This window comes from Homarus americanus, unplaced genomic scaffold (assembly GCF_018991925.1).
Source record: "Homarus americanus isolate GMGI-L3 unplaced genomic scaffold, GMGI_Hamer_2.0 scaffold53233, whole genome shotgun sequence".
Taxonomy (NCBI): domain Eukaryota; kingdom Metazoa; phylum Arthropoda; class Malacostraca; order Decapoda; family Nephropidae; genus Homarus; species Homarus americanus.
Genome location: NW_024751660.1, coordinates 1428203 through 1449849, shown reverse-complemented (window position 1 = coordinate 1449849; position 21647 = coordinate 1428203). Strand labels below are relative to the sequence as shown.

At 42.2% G+C, this 21647-nt stretch overlaps 1 protein-coding gene across 3 annotated transcripts; it reads right to left on the bottom strand.

Moving 5' to 3' along the window:
- Positions 1-3744: 3744 nt before the first annotated feature.
- Positions 3745-21239, bottom strand: LOC121854809 (calcium-binding protein P-like). Of its 3 annotated transcripts, none has more exons than XM_042349602.1 (5): positions 21169-21239; positions 20612-20810; positions 10571-10644; positions 7387-7597; positions 3745-6794 (listed from the first exon to the last, which is right to left on the bottom strand). In XM_042349602.1, exons 2-5 carry the CDS (start codon positions 20622-20624, stop codon positions 6178-6180), a joined length of 915 nt encoding a protein of 304 aa, XP_042205536.1. In that variant the 5' UTR covers positions 20625-20810; positions 21169-21239; the 3' UTR covers positions 3745-6177. The 3 variants fall into 3 exon arrangements, with proteins under 3 accessions (XP_042205536.1, XP_042205538.1, XP_042205537.1); XM_042349604.1 differs by having other exon boundaries at positions 10571-10641; XM_042349603.1 differs by having other exon boundaries at positions 20612-20828; positions 21169-21194.
- Between the last annotated feature and the right edge of the window lie 408 nt (positions 21240-21647).

Sequence of the window (21647 nt, the reverse complement as noted above, 5' to 3'; positions counted from 1 at the left end):
TGACCTTGGGCTCAGGGTAAGAAACCTGTCTACTTCGGGAGGTCCATGCAACTCAGTGAACCAAGGCGAGTCTACAGCACCAAAGGTGATGGAAACTGCTATATTCCTGCAATCAGCCACTTTCTGACAGGATCAGAAATCTCTCACTTAGATCTCGTCCAACATTGGAGTGGTACCATCAGTGATAAATTACAGGACTACCTATCAAGACACCATGAACTATTTTAACAGCAGCAATACGAAGGCTAGTGCCACATGGGCTACAGATGCAGAGAGTATGGCTACTGCTAGCTTGTTGGGTATTGACATTGTTGTTTATGTCTAATCTGGCCCTTCCTTTAAGTGGCTAGTCTATCCAGCACCATTTACGTTGAGACACTATCAGATCACGCCCGCTATCTCACCAATACAACTGATCATTTTAACATTATACTCGCAGTTCAGTCATAGCCACAAGAAAACGTTTGCAAAGTAAAAAAAAAATGCATATCCACAAATATTATCATTCCGTAGTATTTTAAGCTTGTGCATTGATACCTGTCTATCTTTGCAAAGAAATAATTAGAATACTGTTAAAATGTGTACATTTTTTTCTATATATACTGTATACATCCCACTAAATTTTAAGTAGATCATACAAATCCCTTTTCTACACATATATACATTCCACTAAATTTTAGGTAGAACATACCTGAGTATAGTAGTCAAGAATTGCCATTCCACAGTATTTTTAATTAAAAATATATTATATTTACAAGTTACATCATTACTCCAAATAGTAACATTCTCTTGTATTCTTAAGGTAGTGGAATTTCCCCAGGGACTGGAGACATTGTGTGGTAGTACACATTGGGAGGCCCAGAATATAACCCGGGGTAGCTTCTGGGAACTATACCCGGGTTGGCTCTGGGGTCTCCCAGAGTGCTAGTAAACACACACACACACAAACACACACACACACCATAAAAACACAGCCGGTGTTTGTTTCTCTGGTCCAGAGTGAATTTTAGTCGAGTCTCGTGTGTGCGTGATTTACTGCTGTTTGGTTTATATGTGTGTAGGGACGAAACTATTATGGAGATGTAAGATTTAGAACCACAGGAATATATATATATATATATATATATATATATATATATATATATATATATATATATATATATATATATATATATATATACTGCTATGTAAATAACCGCAAGAAACAAAAACACAGAGATTCCCGAGCATATACATGGATCACACTTGCACCTACAGTGATTTACTTATATATATATATATATATATATATATATATATATATATATATATATATATATATATATATATATATATATATATATATATATATATATATATATATATATTGCAGGCGCCATGGATCCTCAACAATTTGGGGATATGAAAACTTCCTTCACCATTCAATGACTTGTCAGCTTTCTCGACTACATATACCGCCTTCTGGAAAAACGAAAGACGTCTGTGGCTGTCGCCTTCATTGACTTCATTAAAGCATTTGACCAAGTCGACCACAATTTAATCATCAACAAAGCTGTCGACCTCGGGTTTCAAAGAAGTCTTATACCATGGCTCCAGACCTCCTTAGTGACCGACGCCAAGCCGTACGCTTCCAAGGGGCTGTCTCCACTTTTCAGTCACTCACATGTGGCGTCCCCCAAGGCACCAAGATGAGACCGCTCTGCTTCCTTATGCTTATCAATGATGCCCTAAGAGAAACCTCTGCTCCCTGGAAATATGTCGACTCAACCATTGGGATCAGTGTTAACAACTCGGCTCCAGACTACACCGCCGCCCAGGATTCATTGAACAGTCTCCAAAATTGGGCCACCAACAACCATGTCACCATCAACCACACCAAGACCATGGTTATGCACATCAACCTCTCGTCCGCCCTTGTCCCACCCCCTTCCAATACTTTGGGCCCCAACACACTCCAGGTTGTAGACTCCACTAAGTTCCTCGGCGTCATTATAGATAGCAAACTAAATTGGAAAAGACACGTCAGTAAAATTGTCAAATCCTCCAGTTTTCGTCTCCACCTCCTCCGCCGACTCAAGTCCCTCGGAGTTCCTGCGCCCGAGCTCCTTAGTGTTTACTCAACAGTCATACTTCCCAAGCTCACCTATGCCTCCCCTGCCTAGTCTTCCTCCCTAACTGCCACACAACATAAACACCTAGAAAAAGTGCAAAGGAGAGCATGCAAGATTATTCTCTCCCCTTCCTACTCCACATATCAAGAAGCGCTCAACACACTGACCCTTTCGGCTCTCTATGACCAGTCCGCGAATTGCTGTTCGACACCACAACCGCATCCAGCCCATACGAGCACGTACTGTTCGCTATAAGAACAGCCCAGTCCCAACCATTGTAAAAATGATCAACAACTCGTAATCAACCAGTGTTTTCACTCCCAGTAAATCCTACTTCTTACACGGTCACTATGTTGAAATGTCCTGTAGTTTGAGCTTCTCCCCATCTAGTTAATATACAGGGTATATCATATTTGTATCACTTATGTTACTTGTATATTATTTGTCAATCAAGTGACCCATTTCCCAATTATGTAACTGTATATTTTCAGCCTTCCTGCTGCCATGCTCTTCAGTAAACCGTTAATTATTATTATTATTTATTATCAGTTGTACTTATAGGGATATAAGGGATCACATGAAGATTAACCTGCTAGTTTATTTAATTTCAGAGTTAACTATCGTAGCATTAACCTAACCTAAACTATCATGATCTAACTTTATCTATCCTACCGCTACTTGTTAGGTTTGGTTAGGTAAGGTTGATCATAAATAAGTGTCTATCTTCTACTCTATGTGGAATTCAGTAAACACAATAAAAAAGGCAGATATATACAGAGTGCAACAGAAGTATACTCATCAGGTTAAATTGAAGGGGTTCCGCCGATGCTTAGTAATGGTAAAGATTGAGGTGGTTCCCGTAGAGAAGGTCACTGTTGACAGTGTGACGGCTGTGTGCTAACTGATGAATCCTTGGCCACGAACGAACAGCTCGTGACCACCAAAACAAAAGAGCATCGGTATACAACAAAAAAAAAACATACAACTATAAAACTTTAACAATAACTTAATTGAAAATTATTTAGAGACAAATATAATGATAAAAGAACCAACACCAAGACTAATAGTACAGTTGTCACTAATACCATACCCAGTGTTCTTATATACTATACGATACAGGTGGTGACAGGCGTGTCCAGGCACAGGTAGTGACAGGTGTGTCCAGGTACAGGTGGTGACGGGTGTGTCCAGGTACAGGTAGTGACAGGTGTGTCCAGGTACAGGTGGTGACGGGTGTGTCCAGGTACAGGTGGTGACAGGTGTGTCCAGGTACAGGTGGTGACAGGTGTGTGCAGGTGCAGGTAGTGACAGGTGTGTCCAGGTACAGGTGGTGATGGTGGTGACAGTGTGTACAGGTACAGGTGGTGACAGGTGTGTCCAGGTACAGGGTGACAGGTGTGTCCAGGTACAGGTGGTGACAGGTGTGTCCAGGTACAGGTGGTGACAGGTGTGTGCAGGTGCAGGTAGTGACAGGTGTGTCCAGGTACAGGTGGTGACAGGTGTCAAGGTACAGGTGGTGACAGGTGTGTCCAGGTACAGGTGGTGACAGGTGTGTCCAGGTACAGGTGGTGACAGGTCTGTCCAGGTACAGGTGAGGTATAATGTAGGTGGAGGAATATAATGAAATGTAATACACAATGAAAAACATTTATTCGCCAATGACAAACTTATCGCCAATTACAGACTCATGGCCAATGGCAGACACTAATCGCCAATGACATAACCTTATATTCAATGACAGAAACTTATCGTCAATGACAGAAACTTATCGTCAATGACAGAAACTTATCACCAGTGACATAACCTTATCGCCAATGAGAGAAACTTATCAGCAATGACAAACTTATCGCCAATGACAGAAACTTATCGCCAATGACAAGAGCACCAAGGAGTGTCATGTAACGTTCTAACCTGACAAGTGGTATGACATGTGCCCACCATGTCTTCAATGTAATGTTTGGAACAAGAGGACATTGTTGGCACCAGGACATGTGCCCTCACTTGGCATAAGTTATATTATGAAAATATATTCATTTCTTTACTGAACAGTTTATGTCTGTCTGTCTGTCTGTCTGTCTGTCTGTCTGTCTCTCTCTCTCTCTCTCTCTCTTTCACATTTTTTTCCTGACACAAAATTAAAGTAAGCAAAGTATGTGTCAGAGGATGCCGGAGCGTGTCAGGTCGAGTTGGGGATTGTTAGGGCGTGTTAGAGTGTTAGGAGGCGTGTTAGGGCGTGTCAGACGTATTAGGGGACGTGTTAGGGCGTGTCAGAGAGTGTTAGGGGGCGTGTTAGGGCGTGTCAGAGTGTGTTAGGGGGCGTGTTAGGGCGCGTCAGAGAGTGTTGGGGGCGTGTTAGGGCGTGTCAGAGTGTGTTAGGGGGCGTGTTAGGGCGTGTCAGAGTGTGTTGGGGGCGTGTTAGGGCGTGTCCAGAGAGTGTTAGGGGGCGTGTTAGGGCGTGTCATGGAGTGTTAGGGAGCGTGTTAGGGCGCGTCAGAAGTGTTAGGTGGCGTGTTAGAGTGTCAGAGTGTTAGGGGGCGTGTTAGGGTGCGTCAGAGAGTGTTAGGTGGCGTGTTAAGGCGCGTCAGAGAGTGTTAGGGGGGCGTGTTAGGGCGTGTCAGAGTGTGTTAAGTGGCGTGTTAGGGCGTGTCAGAGAGTGTTAGGTGGCGTGTTAGGGCGTGTCAGGGAGTGTTAGGGAGAGTGTTAGGGGCGTGTTAAGGCGTGTCAGAGTGTTGGGGGCGTATTAGGGCGTGTCAGAGAGTGTTAAGTGGCGTGTTAGGGCGTGTCAGAGAGTGTTAGGGGGTGTTTTAGGACGTGTTAGAATGTTAGGTGGCGTGTTAGGGCGTGTCAGAGAGTGTTAGGGGGCGTGTTAGGGCGTGTCAAAGAGTGTTAGGGGGCGTGTTAGGGCGTGTTAGGTAGTTTCAGAAAATGTTTATCTGAAAAAATAGACTCCATCGAAATTTAACTCTATGTCAACAACTTTAGAGGGAGAGAGAAAGAAAGTGTGTGTGTGTTTTATGCATGCACCATAAGGAAATGAATATCCTAATGGACACACACACACACACACACACACACATGTACATATACAACTAAACATATGTATACACATAGACAGATACACACACACAGAAGTACGCTACTCTGATTCCTAATTTAATTTCATATTTATTTCTAATATTATTACAGCAGTAGACTGTCTCAACACAATAGTCTTACAACAGAACACTTTAAGGCAAAAACAAACATTATGAACAATACCTGGAACAATGATGACCTTTACCTATAGGAAGACACGAGTGTATAACTGATGGTATACTAGGCCTATAATAGATAGTATAACAAGCCTATAATATATGATATAATAGGCCTATAACAGATATAATAGATAATAACTGAAGGTAACATAGGCCTATTGAACAATCCTAAATGAGGTAGATGTTAATTAATTCCTTATCTAAAAACATTTATGTCTCACCGTTTACTTTACACATATTGTATATCTGAAAGTGTGTCATGACTTAAGGTACTGCTGGGCCTCCTACAGTATCTGGCGAAGTCTCTACTGTGTGTGTGTGTCAGTCTCTCTCTCGCTCTCTCTCTGTTAAATGGAAAAATAATCCTCTTATTTTAATAGTTAACCGTCATGGTTATTTCATGAACTAAATTCTATGAACAGTTCAGCACATTTCTTCACATAACATATAGAGTATCTCTCAGTCTTTCTGTATCCATCTCTCTATCTCATTCTCTCACACACATTTCAACACATAATATAAAGAGTATCTCTCAGTCTTTCTGTATTTCTCTATCTCATTCTCTCACACTAACACCCACAGACACCAGTCAACACACCACTGTTCTCTTGTTGCATATATAAAAGTCTTTTCTGACAGCAGACCAACACTGACTCACACAAACTGATACTGACTGACACTAGCTAACAGAAACTGACACTGACTGACTCAAACCGACACTGACTGACATAATGTTGAGATTATCTGCCTCTTTTTTTCTCTCCCTTTCTTTTTTTTCTCTCTCTCTCTCATATCAACTTTCTCTCAGAGCTCTAGGGAGAATATGGGGGAGGATTTGAGTCAGGGGCATAAGGTGGGGGAGATTGATATTCTGGAGCACCGGGCAGAGCTCCCCCGTGTTGAAGGTTTCCTTTCTCGGGTAGAGGTCCAGCATAGTCTACTGAAGAAGGTGCTCCATAAGGTGGTGGTGCTGCCTGTACCCCCGAAGGACCCGTCATAGGTGCTGATGCTGAGGGATAGCTGGTGCCTGATGGTGGTCCTTGAGGAGGTGTCTGTCCAGGAGGTATCATCTGGTAGTTCACTATCATCTGGCCTGGCTGTTGTGGGGTAGGATAGGCCATTGGCTGAGTCATATAGGGGGCTCCGGCAGGTTGGGCAGGGTAGGTTGCAACTGATTGGCCGGGATAGGTTGCAGCTGGTTGGCCGGGATACATTGTAACTGGTTGGCCGGGATAGGTTGTAGCTGGTTGGCCGGGATAGGTTGTAACTGGTTGGCCGGGATAGGTTGTAACTGGTTGGCCGGGATAAGTTGTAACCGGTTGGGCGGGATTTTGGTTGATGACACGACCTGGGTTGCCATGATTATTGAAGGCATTGTAGTTCTTGCGGGTGTAATAACACGCGGACACGCAGGCGACAATCAGCAAAACTGTCGACAAAGCAAAATTATTTCATCAACAACAACGACAAAAATTACTTCCTAAATTTTACTATAATGAATAATAATAATAATCATAAAAATAATAAGAACAGGAATATGAATAAGAATATTATTATTATTATTATTATTATTATTATTATTAAATTTGTACATGTATCTTCATGCTGTTGGAAAAAATGAATTAAAAGATTAACTTTATTCATCTTTAAGAAACTGGCACCAATTTATTTTGATTTATGTAATAAATAACTAATCTAAGAATGAAAAGAGATGATAAATAATGAATAATAAATAATAATGAAAATATATCATCCACATATAGAATAAATACTCAAAATATTCCCTGTCTAAGATGAGAAATATTCATGGAAATACTCACTGACTAAGATTACAAATATTGATCAAAATACTCACCATCCAAAATGAGAAATATTTACCATAATACTCACTAATTAAGGTGAGAAATATCAAAATACTCACTATCTAAAATGAGTCATAAACATAAAAAAATACTCACTTCCTAGGACGAAAAATACTCTGATACTCACCAAATCAGATAATAAATACCCACAATACTCACTTCCAATAATCATCATAAAGATTCCTATTCCATAACCAGGCTCTGAAGGTAGACCAAAATCATCATCATCGTCGTCATCAAACAGCGAAGATGACTTAAAATCACTGAAGTCGGTGGTGACGGACATGACCATGATGCCCGAAAGGAGGAAGAAGCCCCCGAAGATTCCCAGACATATTATGAGAGGAAACCCGACGACGAGGCTTCCTATCTGAGGGGGAGAGATAAGAGGTAGAGATTAGAGTCGTGGGGGGGATGAGAGAGATGTGGGGGATGAGGTAGAGATTAGAGTCGTGGGGGATGAGGTAGAGATTAGAGTCGTTGGGGGATGAAAGGTAGAGATTAGAGTCGTTGGGGGATGAAAGGTAGAGATTAAGTCGGGGGATGAAAGGTAGAGATTAGAGTCGTGGGGGGATGAGAGGTAGAGATTAGAGTCGTGGGGATGAAAGGTAGAGGTTCGAGTCGGGGGGATGAGAGGTAGAGGTTAGAGTCGTGGGGATGAGAGGTGGAGATTAGAGTCGTGGGGATGAAAGGTGAGAGATTAGAGTCAGGGGGATGAAAGGTAGAGGTTAGAGTCGTGGGGAGATGAGAGGTAAAGATTAGAGTCGTGGGGGATGAAAGGTAGAGATTAGAGTCGTGGGGAGATGAGGTAGAGATTAGAGTCGTGGGGGATGAAAGGTAGAAGAGATTGGGGATGTCGTGGGGATGAGAGGTAGAGATTAGAGTCGTGGGGATGAGAGTAGAGATTAGAGTCGTGTGGGGATGAGAGGTAGAGATTAGAGTCGTGGGGGATGGGATAGAGATTAGAGTCGTGGGGGATGAGATAGAGATTAGAGTCGTGGGGGATGAGAGGTAGAGATTAAGAGTCGTGGGGGATGAGAGGTAGAGATTAAGTCGTGGGGAATGAGAGGTAGAGATTAGAGTCGTGGGGGATGAGAGGTAGAGATTAAGAGTCGTTGGGGATGAGAGGTAGAGATTAGAGTCGTGGGGGATGAGGTAGAGATTAGAGTCGTTGGGGATGAGAGGTAGAGATTAGAGTCGTTGAGAGGTAGAGATTAGAGATGAGAGTAGAGATTAGAGTCGGGGGATGAAAGGTAGAGATTAGAGTCGTGGGGATGAGAGGTAGAGATTAGAGTCGTTGGGGGATGAGAGGTAGAGATTAGAGTCGTGGGGGATGAGAGGTGAGATTCGAGTCGTGGGGATGGAGAGGTAGAGATTAGAGTCGTGGGGAATGAGAGGTAGAGATTAGAGTCGTGGGGATGAGAGGTAGAGATTAGAGTCGTTGGGGATGAGAGGTAGAGATTAGAGTCGTGGGGGATGAGAGGTAGAGATTAGAGTCGTTGGGGATGAGGTAGAGATTAGAGTCGTGGGGAGGATGAAAGGTAGAGATTAGGTCGTGGGGGATGAGAGATAGAGATTAGAGTCGTTGGGGATGAGAGGTAGAGATTAGAGTCGTGGGGGGATGAAAGGTAGAGATTAGAGTCGTGGGGGATGAGAGTAGAGATTAGCGTCGTGGGGGGGATGAGAGGTAGAAATTAGAGTCGTGGGGGACAGAGAGGTAGAGATAGAAGTTGGGGGATGAGAGGTAGAGATTAGAGTTAGAGTCGTGGGGGGATGAGAGGTAGATATTAGAGTCGTTGGGGGATGAGAGGTAGAGATTAAGTCGTGGGGATGAGAGGTAGAGATTAGAGTCGTTGGGGGATGAGAGGTAGAGATTAAAGTCGTGGGGGATGAGAGGTAGAGATTAGAGTCGTTGGGGGATGAGAGGTAGAGATTAGAGTCGTGGGGGATGAGAGAGATTAGAGTTTGGGGGAGATTGGTAGAGATTAGAGTTGTGGGGGAGATATGGGTGGTAGAGATTAGAGTTGTGCTAGAGAGGCAAAGGAAATTGAGTGCTAGTCCTTTGGGAGATGGCGGTTAAAGCACTATGGGGAAGAGCACTATGGGGAGATTAGAGAGCTCTTGTAGGTGTGAAAGACAAGAGAAACACGCCAGACCATGGGTGTTTCCCAAAAGGAATATGATTTGTATTCTGAATGATTCAGCTTTCTCTCTCTAAGAGCTGCATGGATCAACGATTCAACAAAGAAGTTTTCTCCTCATTAGCGTCACAGGCTTAACACCTATTATCTTCTTCACCTTAAATAGCAATATCCATTTCCACTTCAAAAATGAATTAAATAATATAAATATATTACTAATAAATTAAAAAATAAATAAAATCACAAGTTCTAAAAAAATTGACTCCAGGTAAAATAAACTTCTAACGTGAATCTTAAAAGAAATTATTATTTTTTTTTTTCAAAGGCAATTCACAATGTGGAGGGAAAGGTTTTCATAAGTGATTAAAAAACTTGATGTTCGTTGTTTAGAAGCTTATTGAGATTAAGTGTTTGACGTAAGAAGCAGCCAACCTGTACGTAAGTAGAGTTTGTAAGTTGTTAAGGAAGAGTTTAATTAGTTATGATAGTCTGTCTTGTTTAATTATCTTTCTATTTGACACTGATTCCTTCTCTCTCTCTCTCTCCCTCTAATGATAAGAGGATTATGAAACTTACGGCATAATATAAGCCTTTATCAAGAATTGGGTTAATATAAGCTAATACTATTACTACTACTACTACTACTACTTTTTTTTTTAACGTGGCCTCCAGCCTCCCCCAATAGCCACACCTTCGCCACCATTTAATTACCTTAATATCAAATAAATCCTAATATCCTACTACTACTACTACTACTACTAATAATGATGATGATGATGATGATGATGATGATGATGATGTTAAAGATGATGATGATGATGATGATGATGATGAATATGATGATGATGATGTTAAAGATGATGATGATGATGATGATGATTAAGATGATGATGATGATGATGAATATGATGATGATGATGATGATGATGATGTTAAAAATGATGATGATGATGAATATGATGATGATGATGATGATGATGATGATGATGATGATGATGATGATGATAAAGATGTTAAAGCTGATGATGATGATGATGATGATGATGATGATGATGATGATAAAGATGTAAAAGATGATGATGATGATGATGATGATGATGATGATGATAAAGATGTTAAAGATAATGATGATGATGAAGATGATAAGAGATGTTAAAGATGATGATGATTATCATCATCATCATCATGAACGGCTGACTCACCTTGAGGCCCTGCCTGACATAGTTGTTGGTTGGCCGCACCGTGTACGTGCTCCCGGGGGCTGGCTGGTACGCTGCTGCAACACAAACAACACCTCAACAGATATACAAAATAACATCACTGGTACTATAGGAGGCTGCCTATAGGGGATACTGACCTGGTGTATATCAGGGGGTATACTGTCCTGGTGTATATCAGGGGGTATACTGTCCTGGTGTATATCAGGGGGTATACTGTCCTGGTGTATATCAGGGGGTATACTGTCCTGGTGTATATCAGGGGGTATACTGTCCTGGTGTATATCAGGGGGTATACTGTCCTGGTGTATATCAGTATCACCTGGTGTATATCAGGCATACTGTCCTGGTGTATATCAGGGCATACTGACCCGGTGTACATCAGGGTATACTGTCCTGGTGCATATCAGTATACTGTCCTGGTGCATATCAGGGGCATACTGACCGGTGCATATCAGGGCATACCGACCTGCGTATGCGCCCAGTATACCGTCCCGGTGCATATCAGTATACCGACCTGGTGTATATCAGGGCATACCGACCTGGTGCATATCAGTATACCGTCCGGTATATCAGGGCATACCGACCTGGTGCATATCAGGGGCATACTGTCCTGGTGTATATCAGTATACTGTCCTGGTGCATATCATCAGGGCATACTGACCCGGTGTATATCAGGGCATACTGACCCGGTGCATATCAGGGGGCATACTGACCTGCGTATCAGTATACTGACCCGGTGCTATCATCAGGGCATACTGTCCTGGTGTATATCAGGGCATACTGTCCTGCGTACATCAGGGTATACTGTCCTGGTGCATATCAGGGCATACTGACCTGGTGCATATCAGGGCATACTGTCCCTGGTGTATATCAGGGCATACTGTCCTGCGTATATCAGGGCATACCCGTCCTGGGTGTACATCAGATACTGTCCTGGTGCATATCAGTATACCGTCCTGCGTATATCAGGGCATAATGTCCTGCTGGTGCATATCAGTATACCGTCCTGGTGTATATCAGGGCATACCGTCCCGGTGCATATCAGGGGATACTGTCCTGTGTATATCAGGGGGTATACTGTCCTGGTGTATATCAGGGGGTATACTGTCCTGGTGTATATCAGGGGGTATACTGTCCTGGTGTATATCAGGGGGTATACTGTCCTGGTGTATATCAGGGGGTATACTGTCCTGGTGTATATCAGGGGGTATACTGTCCTGGTGTATATCAGGGGGTATACTGTCCTGGTGTATATCAGGGGGTATACTGTCCTGGTGTATATCAGGGGGTATACTGTCCTGGTGTATATCAGGGGGTATACTACTGGTGTATATCAGGGGGTATACTCCTGGTGTATATCAGGGGGTATACTGTCCTGGTGTATATCAGGGGGTATACTGTCCTGGTGTATATCAGGGGGTATACTGTCCTGGTGTATATCAGGGGGTATACTGACCTGGTGTATATCAGGGGGTATACTGTCCTGGTGTATATCAGGGGGTATACTGTCCTGGTGTATATCAGGGGGTATACTGACCTGGTGTATATCAGGGGGTATACTGACCTGGTGTATATCAGGGGGTATACTGACCTGGTGTAAATCAGGGGGTATACTCTCCTGGTGTATATCAGGGGGTATACTGTCCTGGTGTATATCAGGGGGTATACTGTCCTGGTGTATATCAGGGGGTATACTGACCTGGTATATAAAGTATATCAGGTATGTTATTAGTGGGGTCATTCATGTATAGCTAATGGAAAAGAAAGATTTGAGGGGAGATAAAAGGGAAATCTTAGGAATGATAAATAAATACTACTACTAAAACTACTACTACTATAATAACAATACTAATACTAAAAAAAATAATAATAAAACTATTGCCATATTAACTTCAACACAAGAGAAGCGAAACAACCTTCACACACACACTCACACACAGTCATGAATCTTATTTGACCTTGTTAAGAATATCCCTTCTGGAGGAGCTATAACCTTCTGAAGGAGCTCTACGCCATTTGTTACTTAAATTTCAATAATGTGTCCGGGCGTGAATTATTTTGTCATAACGCTGTCAGAGGTGATTCATGGCCGCCTTGTTATTGTTTACCTGAGGGACGCTTGAGGGATAGCGAGGTGGAAAACACACAACTTCCTCTATTGAAAGCAGCAACTTCAACAACATGAAGCAACAGCGAGAGAGAGAGAGAGAGAGACGTCTGAATGAATTTATGAATTAGGAGAAAATCTGGGCATTTTCTCAACTGCAAAAAAGGAGCATTTCATCACTATCTTAAAATACCCCGTGTGGGAATTTTAACAGCGTCTCTGGTGAAAATGACGACGTTAACAGCAGCAAACAGTAACAAGAAAAGCATCAGAAAGTTTTTATTACACTTGGAAAATATCTACACATTTTGTAAGCTGTTGAAGGATCATTTCACCACCTCATAACACATTGGACTATCGTTTAATATTCTTACTAACGTCTCTACTAACATTGGCGTTCTCAACAGCATGAAACAACAGCAAGGAACAACAGCAAGAAACAGCAGTAAGGAACAGCAAGGAACAACAGCAAAAAACAGTAGTAAGGAATAATAGCAAGAAACAGCAGTAAGGAACAACAGCAAGAAACAGCAGTAAGGAACAGCAAGAAACAACAGCAATAAACAGCAGCAAGAAACAATAGCAAGGAACAACAGCAAGAAACAGCAGTAAGGAATAATAGCAGGGAACAGCATGGAACAGCAGTAAGGAACAATAGCAGGAACAATAGCAAGGAAGAAAAGCAAGAAACAGCAGTAAGGAATAATAGCAAGGAACAGCAAGGGGCAGCAGTAAGGAACAATAGCAAGAAACAATAGCAAGGAACAACAGCAAGGAACAATAGCAAGGAACAACAACAAGAAACAGCAGTAAGGAATAAAACCAAGGAACAACAACAAGGAACAACAGCAAGGAACAACAGCATGAAACAGCAGCAAGGAACAACAGCAAGAAACAACAGTAAGGAACAACAGCAAGGAACAACAGCAAGAAAGCGCAGAAAGGAATAATAGCAAGGAACAATAGCAAGGAACAACAGCAAGGAACAGCAGCAAGAAACAGCAGTGAGGAATAATAGCAAGGAAAAAAACAGCAAGGAACAATAGCAAGGAACAATAGCAAGAAACAAAAGTAAGGAATAATAGCTAGGAACAACAGCAAGAAACAGCAGTAAAGAACAATAGCAAGGAACAATAGCAAGGAATAATAGCAAGGAACAACAGCAAGAAACAGCAGTAAGTAATAATAGCAAAGAGCAACAGCAAGGAACAATATAACAAGGAACAGCAGTAATGAAACAAGAACAATATACAAGAGAGACGTCCGGAGGCTTTTATAGAACAACAGGACTAGACATTTTGTGAACCGTTAAAGCAACAGTCTAATACGTCAAGATGTCTCGGTAAGTCGCGTGAAAGATTTAAATATCAACACCACTACTGAAATTAGAGAGAGTGAGAGAGAGAGACTTCTGAATGCCTAGAGAGACAGGAAGGGGAGAGAGATACGGCTTCAGGATGGAGGGAGAGAGAGATAAGGCTTCGGGATTTTCGAACGTGTAAAGGGAACGTTCTAATGCCATGAAATATTCGACCACCACTTTTGTTGAAATTGGCGTTTTGAGGGAGGAGGAAGCGAAGGGGGGTATAGGAAGGGAGGAGGGGGGTAGAAAGGAGAAGGAGGAAGAGAAGAGGGAGGAGTTGAAAAGGGGAGAAGGTGGAAGAAGAGGAGGGGTAGAAGAGTGGAAGGAGGAGGGGGAGAAAAGGAGGAGATGGAAGAGGGGAAGAAGGAGGAAGAGAAGAGGGAGGAGTTGAAGGGAGAGGAGGAAGAGAAGAGGGAGGGAGTGGATGAGAAGAAGGAAGAAGAGAAGAGGGAGGGAATAGAAGAGTGGAAGAGGAGGAAGAGTAGAGGGAAGGGGGGGTAAAAGAGGGGGAAAAGGAAGAAGAGTAGAGGGAGGATGTGGAAGAGGGGAGATACGTTCTGAGGACCTTTAGTGATAGTAACAAGACCAGAATATATTCCTGGAGAGAGAGAGAGAGAGAGAGAGAGAGAGAGAGAGAGAGAGAGAGAGAGAGAGAGAGAGAGTTGAACACTGTCGTGGTGGAAATATCTGAACAACACCTACGTCGAAAATGGTGAGTTTCAGAAAAGACGAAAAAGGGAGGAAAGCTTTCCAATAGAAATTCAAATCAAGATTCAAATAATATATTCAGAGACAACATTGGCTACGCTAGCAAAGTCATTTCTACCGAACAGACGATAGCGACTCAACCTGATATTTTAACCAAGTTTTCTTTCCCTTCCAATTATTCCTTAACATTGTTCATATAATAACAATGGTTGCCCCTCGTGTAACGAAGATGGCCGGACTAAGGGCCACCTAGGCGTGAATTTGTTTCAGGTACTGACCTCAGTTGTGTACTGAGCTCACTTGAGGAAAGATCACGGCAGGCTGTGCTCCCGGGGATTAATTGTCAGTAATGGCTAGTTCTACTGGGCCGAGTTAGAGAGGGCCAAGGAAGAAATCTTGAAACTAAAGGAAGTGATAGCGAGGATGGAGGAAGGAATGAGACAAGGAGAGCCCGTGTCTGACGAAAACTCACGCGAATGGAAGGTTGTGAGGAGAGGGACGACCAAACTGGTGGTGAGAAAAGACACCAAGGATACGACAACAACAGCTAAGTGTACCAACTCTTTCAGTCCTTTGATAGACGAATTGGACGTTAGCATAGTCAGGGACAAGGCTGACAAGGAAGGTACGAAACCTTAATTGTTGGCGATTCCCAGGTACGGTACCTGGAAAGAGCTTTTTGTGGTAAAAATAAAAATAGGATGAGGGTGTGCTTGCCAGGAGCTGGGGTGGGGGATATAGTTGACAGGATGGACAATATCTTGTCTGGTAATGGAAACAAACCCATTATCTGCCTTAGTGCAGGAGGCAATGATATTGGCCGGTGTAGGAGTGAGGAGCTTCTTGATAAGTTCAAGACAGCTATATAACGCATTAGGTCGAAGGGAGGGATCCCTATCATAATTATGTGGTGTCCTGCCTAGGAGAGTTGGCAATGAATGGTTGTCAAGGGCAGTTGGAGTCAACGGTCGTCTTGACAGATATTGCAAGTCAATATCAGTCCCATTCATTGACAACTGGGACAACTTCTACGGCAGAAGGGACCTTTATGCTAGGGATGGGGTGGCAACCCTGGCTGGCTCTCTCAAGAGGGCAGTTCAAAAGTTGTCGAAGTCTTTAAACTGCTAAGAGAACATGTGAGCACAGGGGTGCAGGAGACTGCAGTGGGAGCGGGTGTACAAATGAAAGGTTACAGGGAAATAGTGCTAGGAGTTATGACAAAACTAAATTAGGCAGGGAGTTAAAACCTAAACGTGACAAAGAGAGGACTCAAAACACGACTAACTTAAATGTCTACTATGCTAACAGTAGAAGTATGAGAAACAAAATGGATGAAATCAGGGCGTTGGTATGTACTGAAAAAATCGATATAATAGCATTCACCGAAACATGGATAAACCTATTGTAGACTCACGTGAGTTACCTGTCGAATACCAAATTGCAGGTTACAAATTATTCCATACCGATAGGCAGATTAGGAAAGGAGGCGGAGTAGCAATCTATGTCAGGGATAATCTGAAGTGTGAAATAAATAAGGAAATAAAAACAGAGCGGAATACAAAAACAATTTGGATAGAAGTAATCGATGGTAGGGAAAAATTTATCACAGGAGTAATATATACGTAGACCTCCTAATCTTGATAGAGTTAATGAGCGACTTATTTGGGATGAAATGCGCAGGGCTTCCATTCATAGCAAAGTCTGTATAGTAGGCGACTTTATCTTTAGCCAAACAGATTGGATTGACCTTACGGGTAACTCAGAATCAGAGGATTTTCTTGAAACAATCCAGGACTGTTTCCTAAAACAACATATAACCGAACCCACCCGGGGTAATAATATACTCGATTTAGTTCTGTCAAACAGAGAAAACCTCATTAGTAATGTCGAGGTAGAGAACGAACTTTCTAACAGCGATCACAAAGAAATTAGATTCCAGTTAGAATTTCAGAGCAGACGCAAGGAAAATTCCACTTAAGTCCCAGATTTCAGAAAGGCAAACTTTGATAGTTTGAAGAGGCAACAGAGAGAAGGGGTATCATGCTTGGGGGTGAATTACATAACCTCACACAATGTACCAGCAGAGGGCGACCTCACCTTCCCTGGAGACCTGACGGTTGCGGTTGGGGATGACCTGAGAAGGAGATCTGAGGTTGCTGAGTTCCACAACAATTTAAATATTGAGTTACTTAATGCACAAAGGCAGAACATACCATACAGAAAACTCAGATCAGACAACAATGACCCTAAATGGATAAATAATTATTTAAAGAACATTATTGGACAAAGGAAGGCTATAGGTAGGAGAATAAATCGTGGTGAAGTCTACCTCCAAGATTATTATAAGGTATTGACCGGTAGGGTTAAGACCGAGATAAGAAAAGCAAAGAGGAATAATGAACTGAAGATAGCAAGGGAGGCAAAGTCAAGCCCCAAGGGATTCTATAAAATGTATCAAACTAAAACATGAGAAAAGATTGGACCAATACAGTCAGATACCAGAGAGCTAACTGATAACGACAGAGAAATGAGCAATAATCTGAATAAATATTTTTCAACAGTTTTTACCACCGAAAATTTAAACATGATACCCAAGGCACCGACTCTATACAGAGATAGTGACGAAAAAATTAAGAGAGATAGTAGTGACTAGTCACGATGTTAGTAAGCAACTAGACAAATTAAAGCCTAATAAGTCACCTGGTCCCGATGAGATATTTGCCGGAGTATTAAAGGAATGTAAGGAAGAGCTTAGTATGCCCTTAGCAAAGTTGTTTAACATGTCCTTAAAAACGGGTGTAGTACCAGAATCCTGGAAGATAGCGAATGTAATACCGATTTTCAAGAAGGGAGATAGATCACTATCCTGTAACTACCGTCCAATCAGTCTAACATCAATTGCAGGCAAATTACTGGAAACAATCATTTCAAACTCTATTCGAAATCACCTGGAGAAGCACAGGGTGATCAATGATTCCCAACATGGCTTCACAAGCGGGCGTTCATGTCTAACAAATCCATTAACATTCTTTTCATCTGTTTTCGAATCAGTGGACGAGGGGCACAATTATGATGTGGTATATCTCGACTTTAGCAAAGCCTTCGACAGAGTCCCCCATGAAAGACTAATAAGAAAAGTGGAGGCTCATGGCATTAAAGGTGATATTCTAAAATGGATTAGGGCGTGGTTACAGGACAGGAAACAGCAAGTGAGCATTAACGGCACTAAATCCCATTGGAGCAACGTCACTAGTGGAGTTCCCCAAGGCGCAGTACTCGGACCATTGTTATTTATTATGTACATAAACGACATAGATATCGGCATAGACAGCAACATAAGTAAAATTTGCTGATGACACTAAAATAGGGCATGTAATTAAATCTAACGAGGACTCCACAAAACTACACGGAGATCTAAAAAATATTTTCGAATGGTCTGAAAAATGGCAGATGAAATTCAATGTGGACAAATGTAAAGTACTCAGTATAGGAGATGTAAACGGGGAAACCGGATATCAGATGAACAACGATGTTATTGAGAAATCCGACTGCAAGAAAGATTTAGGAGTAATGATAAGTAGGAATCTTAAGCCAAGTAAACAATGTGCATTTGCTCGAAACAAGGCTAATAAAGTACTTGGGTTCATACAAAGGAGTGTTAGTTACAAGACTAGCAAGGTCATCTTAAAACTATATGTTGCGCTTGTGAGACCTCACTTGCATTACGCAGTTCAATTCTGGTCACGGTATTACAGAATGGATATAAAATCCTTGGAAAGAATTCAGAGGAGAATGACAAGACTAATCCCGGGCATTAGGAACCTTGAGTACAGAGACAGGCTAAAGCATCATAATTTGCACTCCCTCGAGAGACATAGAGTGAGGGGCGATATGATAGAGGTGTATAAATGTAAGTCAGGGCTGAACAAAGGGGACATTACTAAGGTACTCAAACTATCCAACCAGGAGCGAACTCATAACAATGGTTTCAAATTAGACAAATTTAGATTTAGGAGGGAAATAAGTAAACATTGGTTTGGAAATAGAGTAGTGGACGAGTGGAACAAGTTACCAAATATCATCATTAACTCGAATACACAGGATAGCTTCAAGCATAGGTTGGATAGATGTATGAGCAATAGGGGTTGGGTGTAAATGGGACTGCCCAGTATGGGTCAATAGGCCTGCTGCAGTTTCCTCCATTCTTATGTTCTTATGTAGAAGCTGTCGCCAACACAACACCCACACCCTAAGTTAACAAGTTGCATGACCCAGTGTCAAGGAATAGTCCGAAAAGACCGGACAACTCACCAGCTGCACTGACTAACCATTACCCTGGAACACGATCTACAAATTGATTAACATCCAGGTCCCCAATTACTGCTGGGTCGACAGAGGCAAATGGCGTAAAGAAACTTGCCCTGTTTCACCCTGCCCGGGAATCGAACTCAAGTCCACTCGCTTGCGAGGCGATCATGCTGACCATTACACCGCAAGTAGCCTCACTGATCATGTAACTTCATTGAACATCAAGCCTGTCTAAGCCCCTGTTCAAAACTGTGTCCAATTTCAGTGCGTTAATACAGTTTGTTATGGGTAGGCAAGCAATTCTCTCTCTCTCTCTCTCTCTCTCTCTCTATATATATATATATATATATATATATATATATATATATATATATATAATCAACACCTCACCCCCCCAGGATTCGAACCCACGGCCCACGACTGTGACCGGGGAACGCTACCTCTAGACCACCAGGATACTAAAATCAGTCCTAGGTTCTGTTATATTTCACACAAAGCCTGTTCAACGAGCTTATGGCGCCGTGAACCTCAAATGGGGACTACCCGTATCACTTAGGTTGTCAGAGTAACGTTTTACCAAATCCGGCTTCGAAACACGAGGATCCATATATATTTCATTAGCCCAATAAAGCAGGCGGACTTCTACATATAATCAACATCTCACCCAGCCAGGATTCGAACCCAAGGGCTTATAATTGTGACCGGGGAACGCTACCTCTGGGCCACCAGGACACTAAAAGCAGTCCTAGACTCTGTTATATTTCACACAAAGCCTGTTCAACGCGTTTATGGCGCCGTGAACCTCAAATGGGGACCACCCGTGCCTCTTAAGTGATCAGAGCAACGTTTTACCAAATCCGGCTTCGAAACACGAGCCGGATTTGGTAAACAATCTAATGGTCTGAGGTAGCGTTCACAATCGTGGACCGTGGGTTGCCTCTGAAGATGTCTTGAATAAAGACGAAATCTAAGGTGCTCCGTTGTTTCCCTTTTCCCGTGTGATTTTATCAAGATATATATATATATATATATATATATATATATATATATATATATATATATATATATATATATATATATATATATATATATATATATATAGGTGCGCGTGATCCAGGTATATGCTGATAACCACAAGGAAAAAGAAAACACGAAGTTCCCAAGCGCTTTCGTGTAATTCACATCTTCAGGGGTGAGTACAGACTAAGGAGAAGTATATGAATTTGAGTAATGGTATGTACAAACTGGATAATTTCGTAATTAAGAAGATTTGTAACCAGGTGAGAAGGTTGGGTCATCTTACCCTCTGACCTGACTGCTGCGGTGCTTTTTGAAGATTAGTAGGGTCATTACCTAATACCTGACCATTGTGGACTTGATCTCACCCTCTTCTGTATATAGTATATACCTTGTTATGTGCTTCTCCTTAGTCTGTACTCACCCCTGAAGATGTGAATCACACGAAAGCGCTTGGGAACTTCGTGTTCTTTTTCCTTGTGTTCATTAAATACCAAGAAAATTATTATGATAAACTTACCATTACTATTCATGTTGTATTATTATGTATTATTCTTTCAGTAGAGTTGGAGTGGTGTATGGCAGGAGTCGCCGCCCTCACGTTGGTGTTAGTAAGGCTGGGTTGTCACGCAGCTAGCCGTTACCACTTCCCTCAGTGCTTTATATAAATGCGTTTCACTCGCTTCTTTTTCTTTTCCATACTCAAAAGTTTTCAGGTTCTGTTATTTGGAGAAAAGCTAGAGTAATTTTAAATCACATGAGAAATACTTTATAGTTAAACACATGCTTCAAGAGAAAATTTAGTGAACGACTGTGAGCAACAATACACCCCCCTCCGCCCCCAATCCCCACAACCAACAAACCCCAACGCCACCTCCCTACCACCACAGTCACCCGCTCAGTCAGTTGCCAAAATTTTCGACACGAAACTGCTATAGTTTTCCATATTTAACGATTTTCCTTCTGGTAAATCACAAGCAGGTTAATCCACGTCAATTCATGGTATCACTTTTATCCAATGTACTGCGCACAAGCCAGTCACAAACAAGCTATCACGGGTTTCTTGACGATAAACACCTTAGTCTACCCTCCCTCCGTAAAACTAGTGAGAGACTAGCTGGATCCATCGGTTGCCAGACGCTACTACCTCCCTGTCGCTGCACTTCCGACACCAAGTTATTCATTATTTATTTATTTATTATTTCCTTCTCTGTTATTAATTTATTGTTATGTCGATAACCTTCACGAGGCTCCTAGTTCGAGAAAACTAACCGGACTATAGAAATGGAATGGTTCACAATCCTTAAAATAATGATAATTAATAAATAAAATTAAAAATAAACCATACATACATACATACATACATTCCAGGGTTGTGCATCTTGTACAGGTGAGGTAGGCACCAGGCAGGTGAGATAGGTACCAGACAGGTGAGATAGGCACCAGACAGGTGAGATAGGTACCAGGTAGTGGGAGGCACCAGGGGAGGTGGGCACCAGGTACACCAGGTATGAGATGGCACACCAGGTGGGTGATAGGCACAGGGTAAGTGGGTA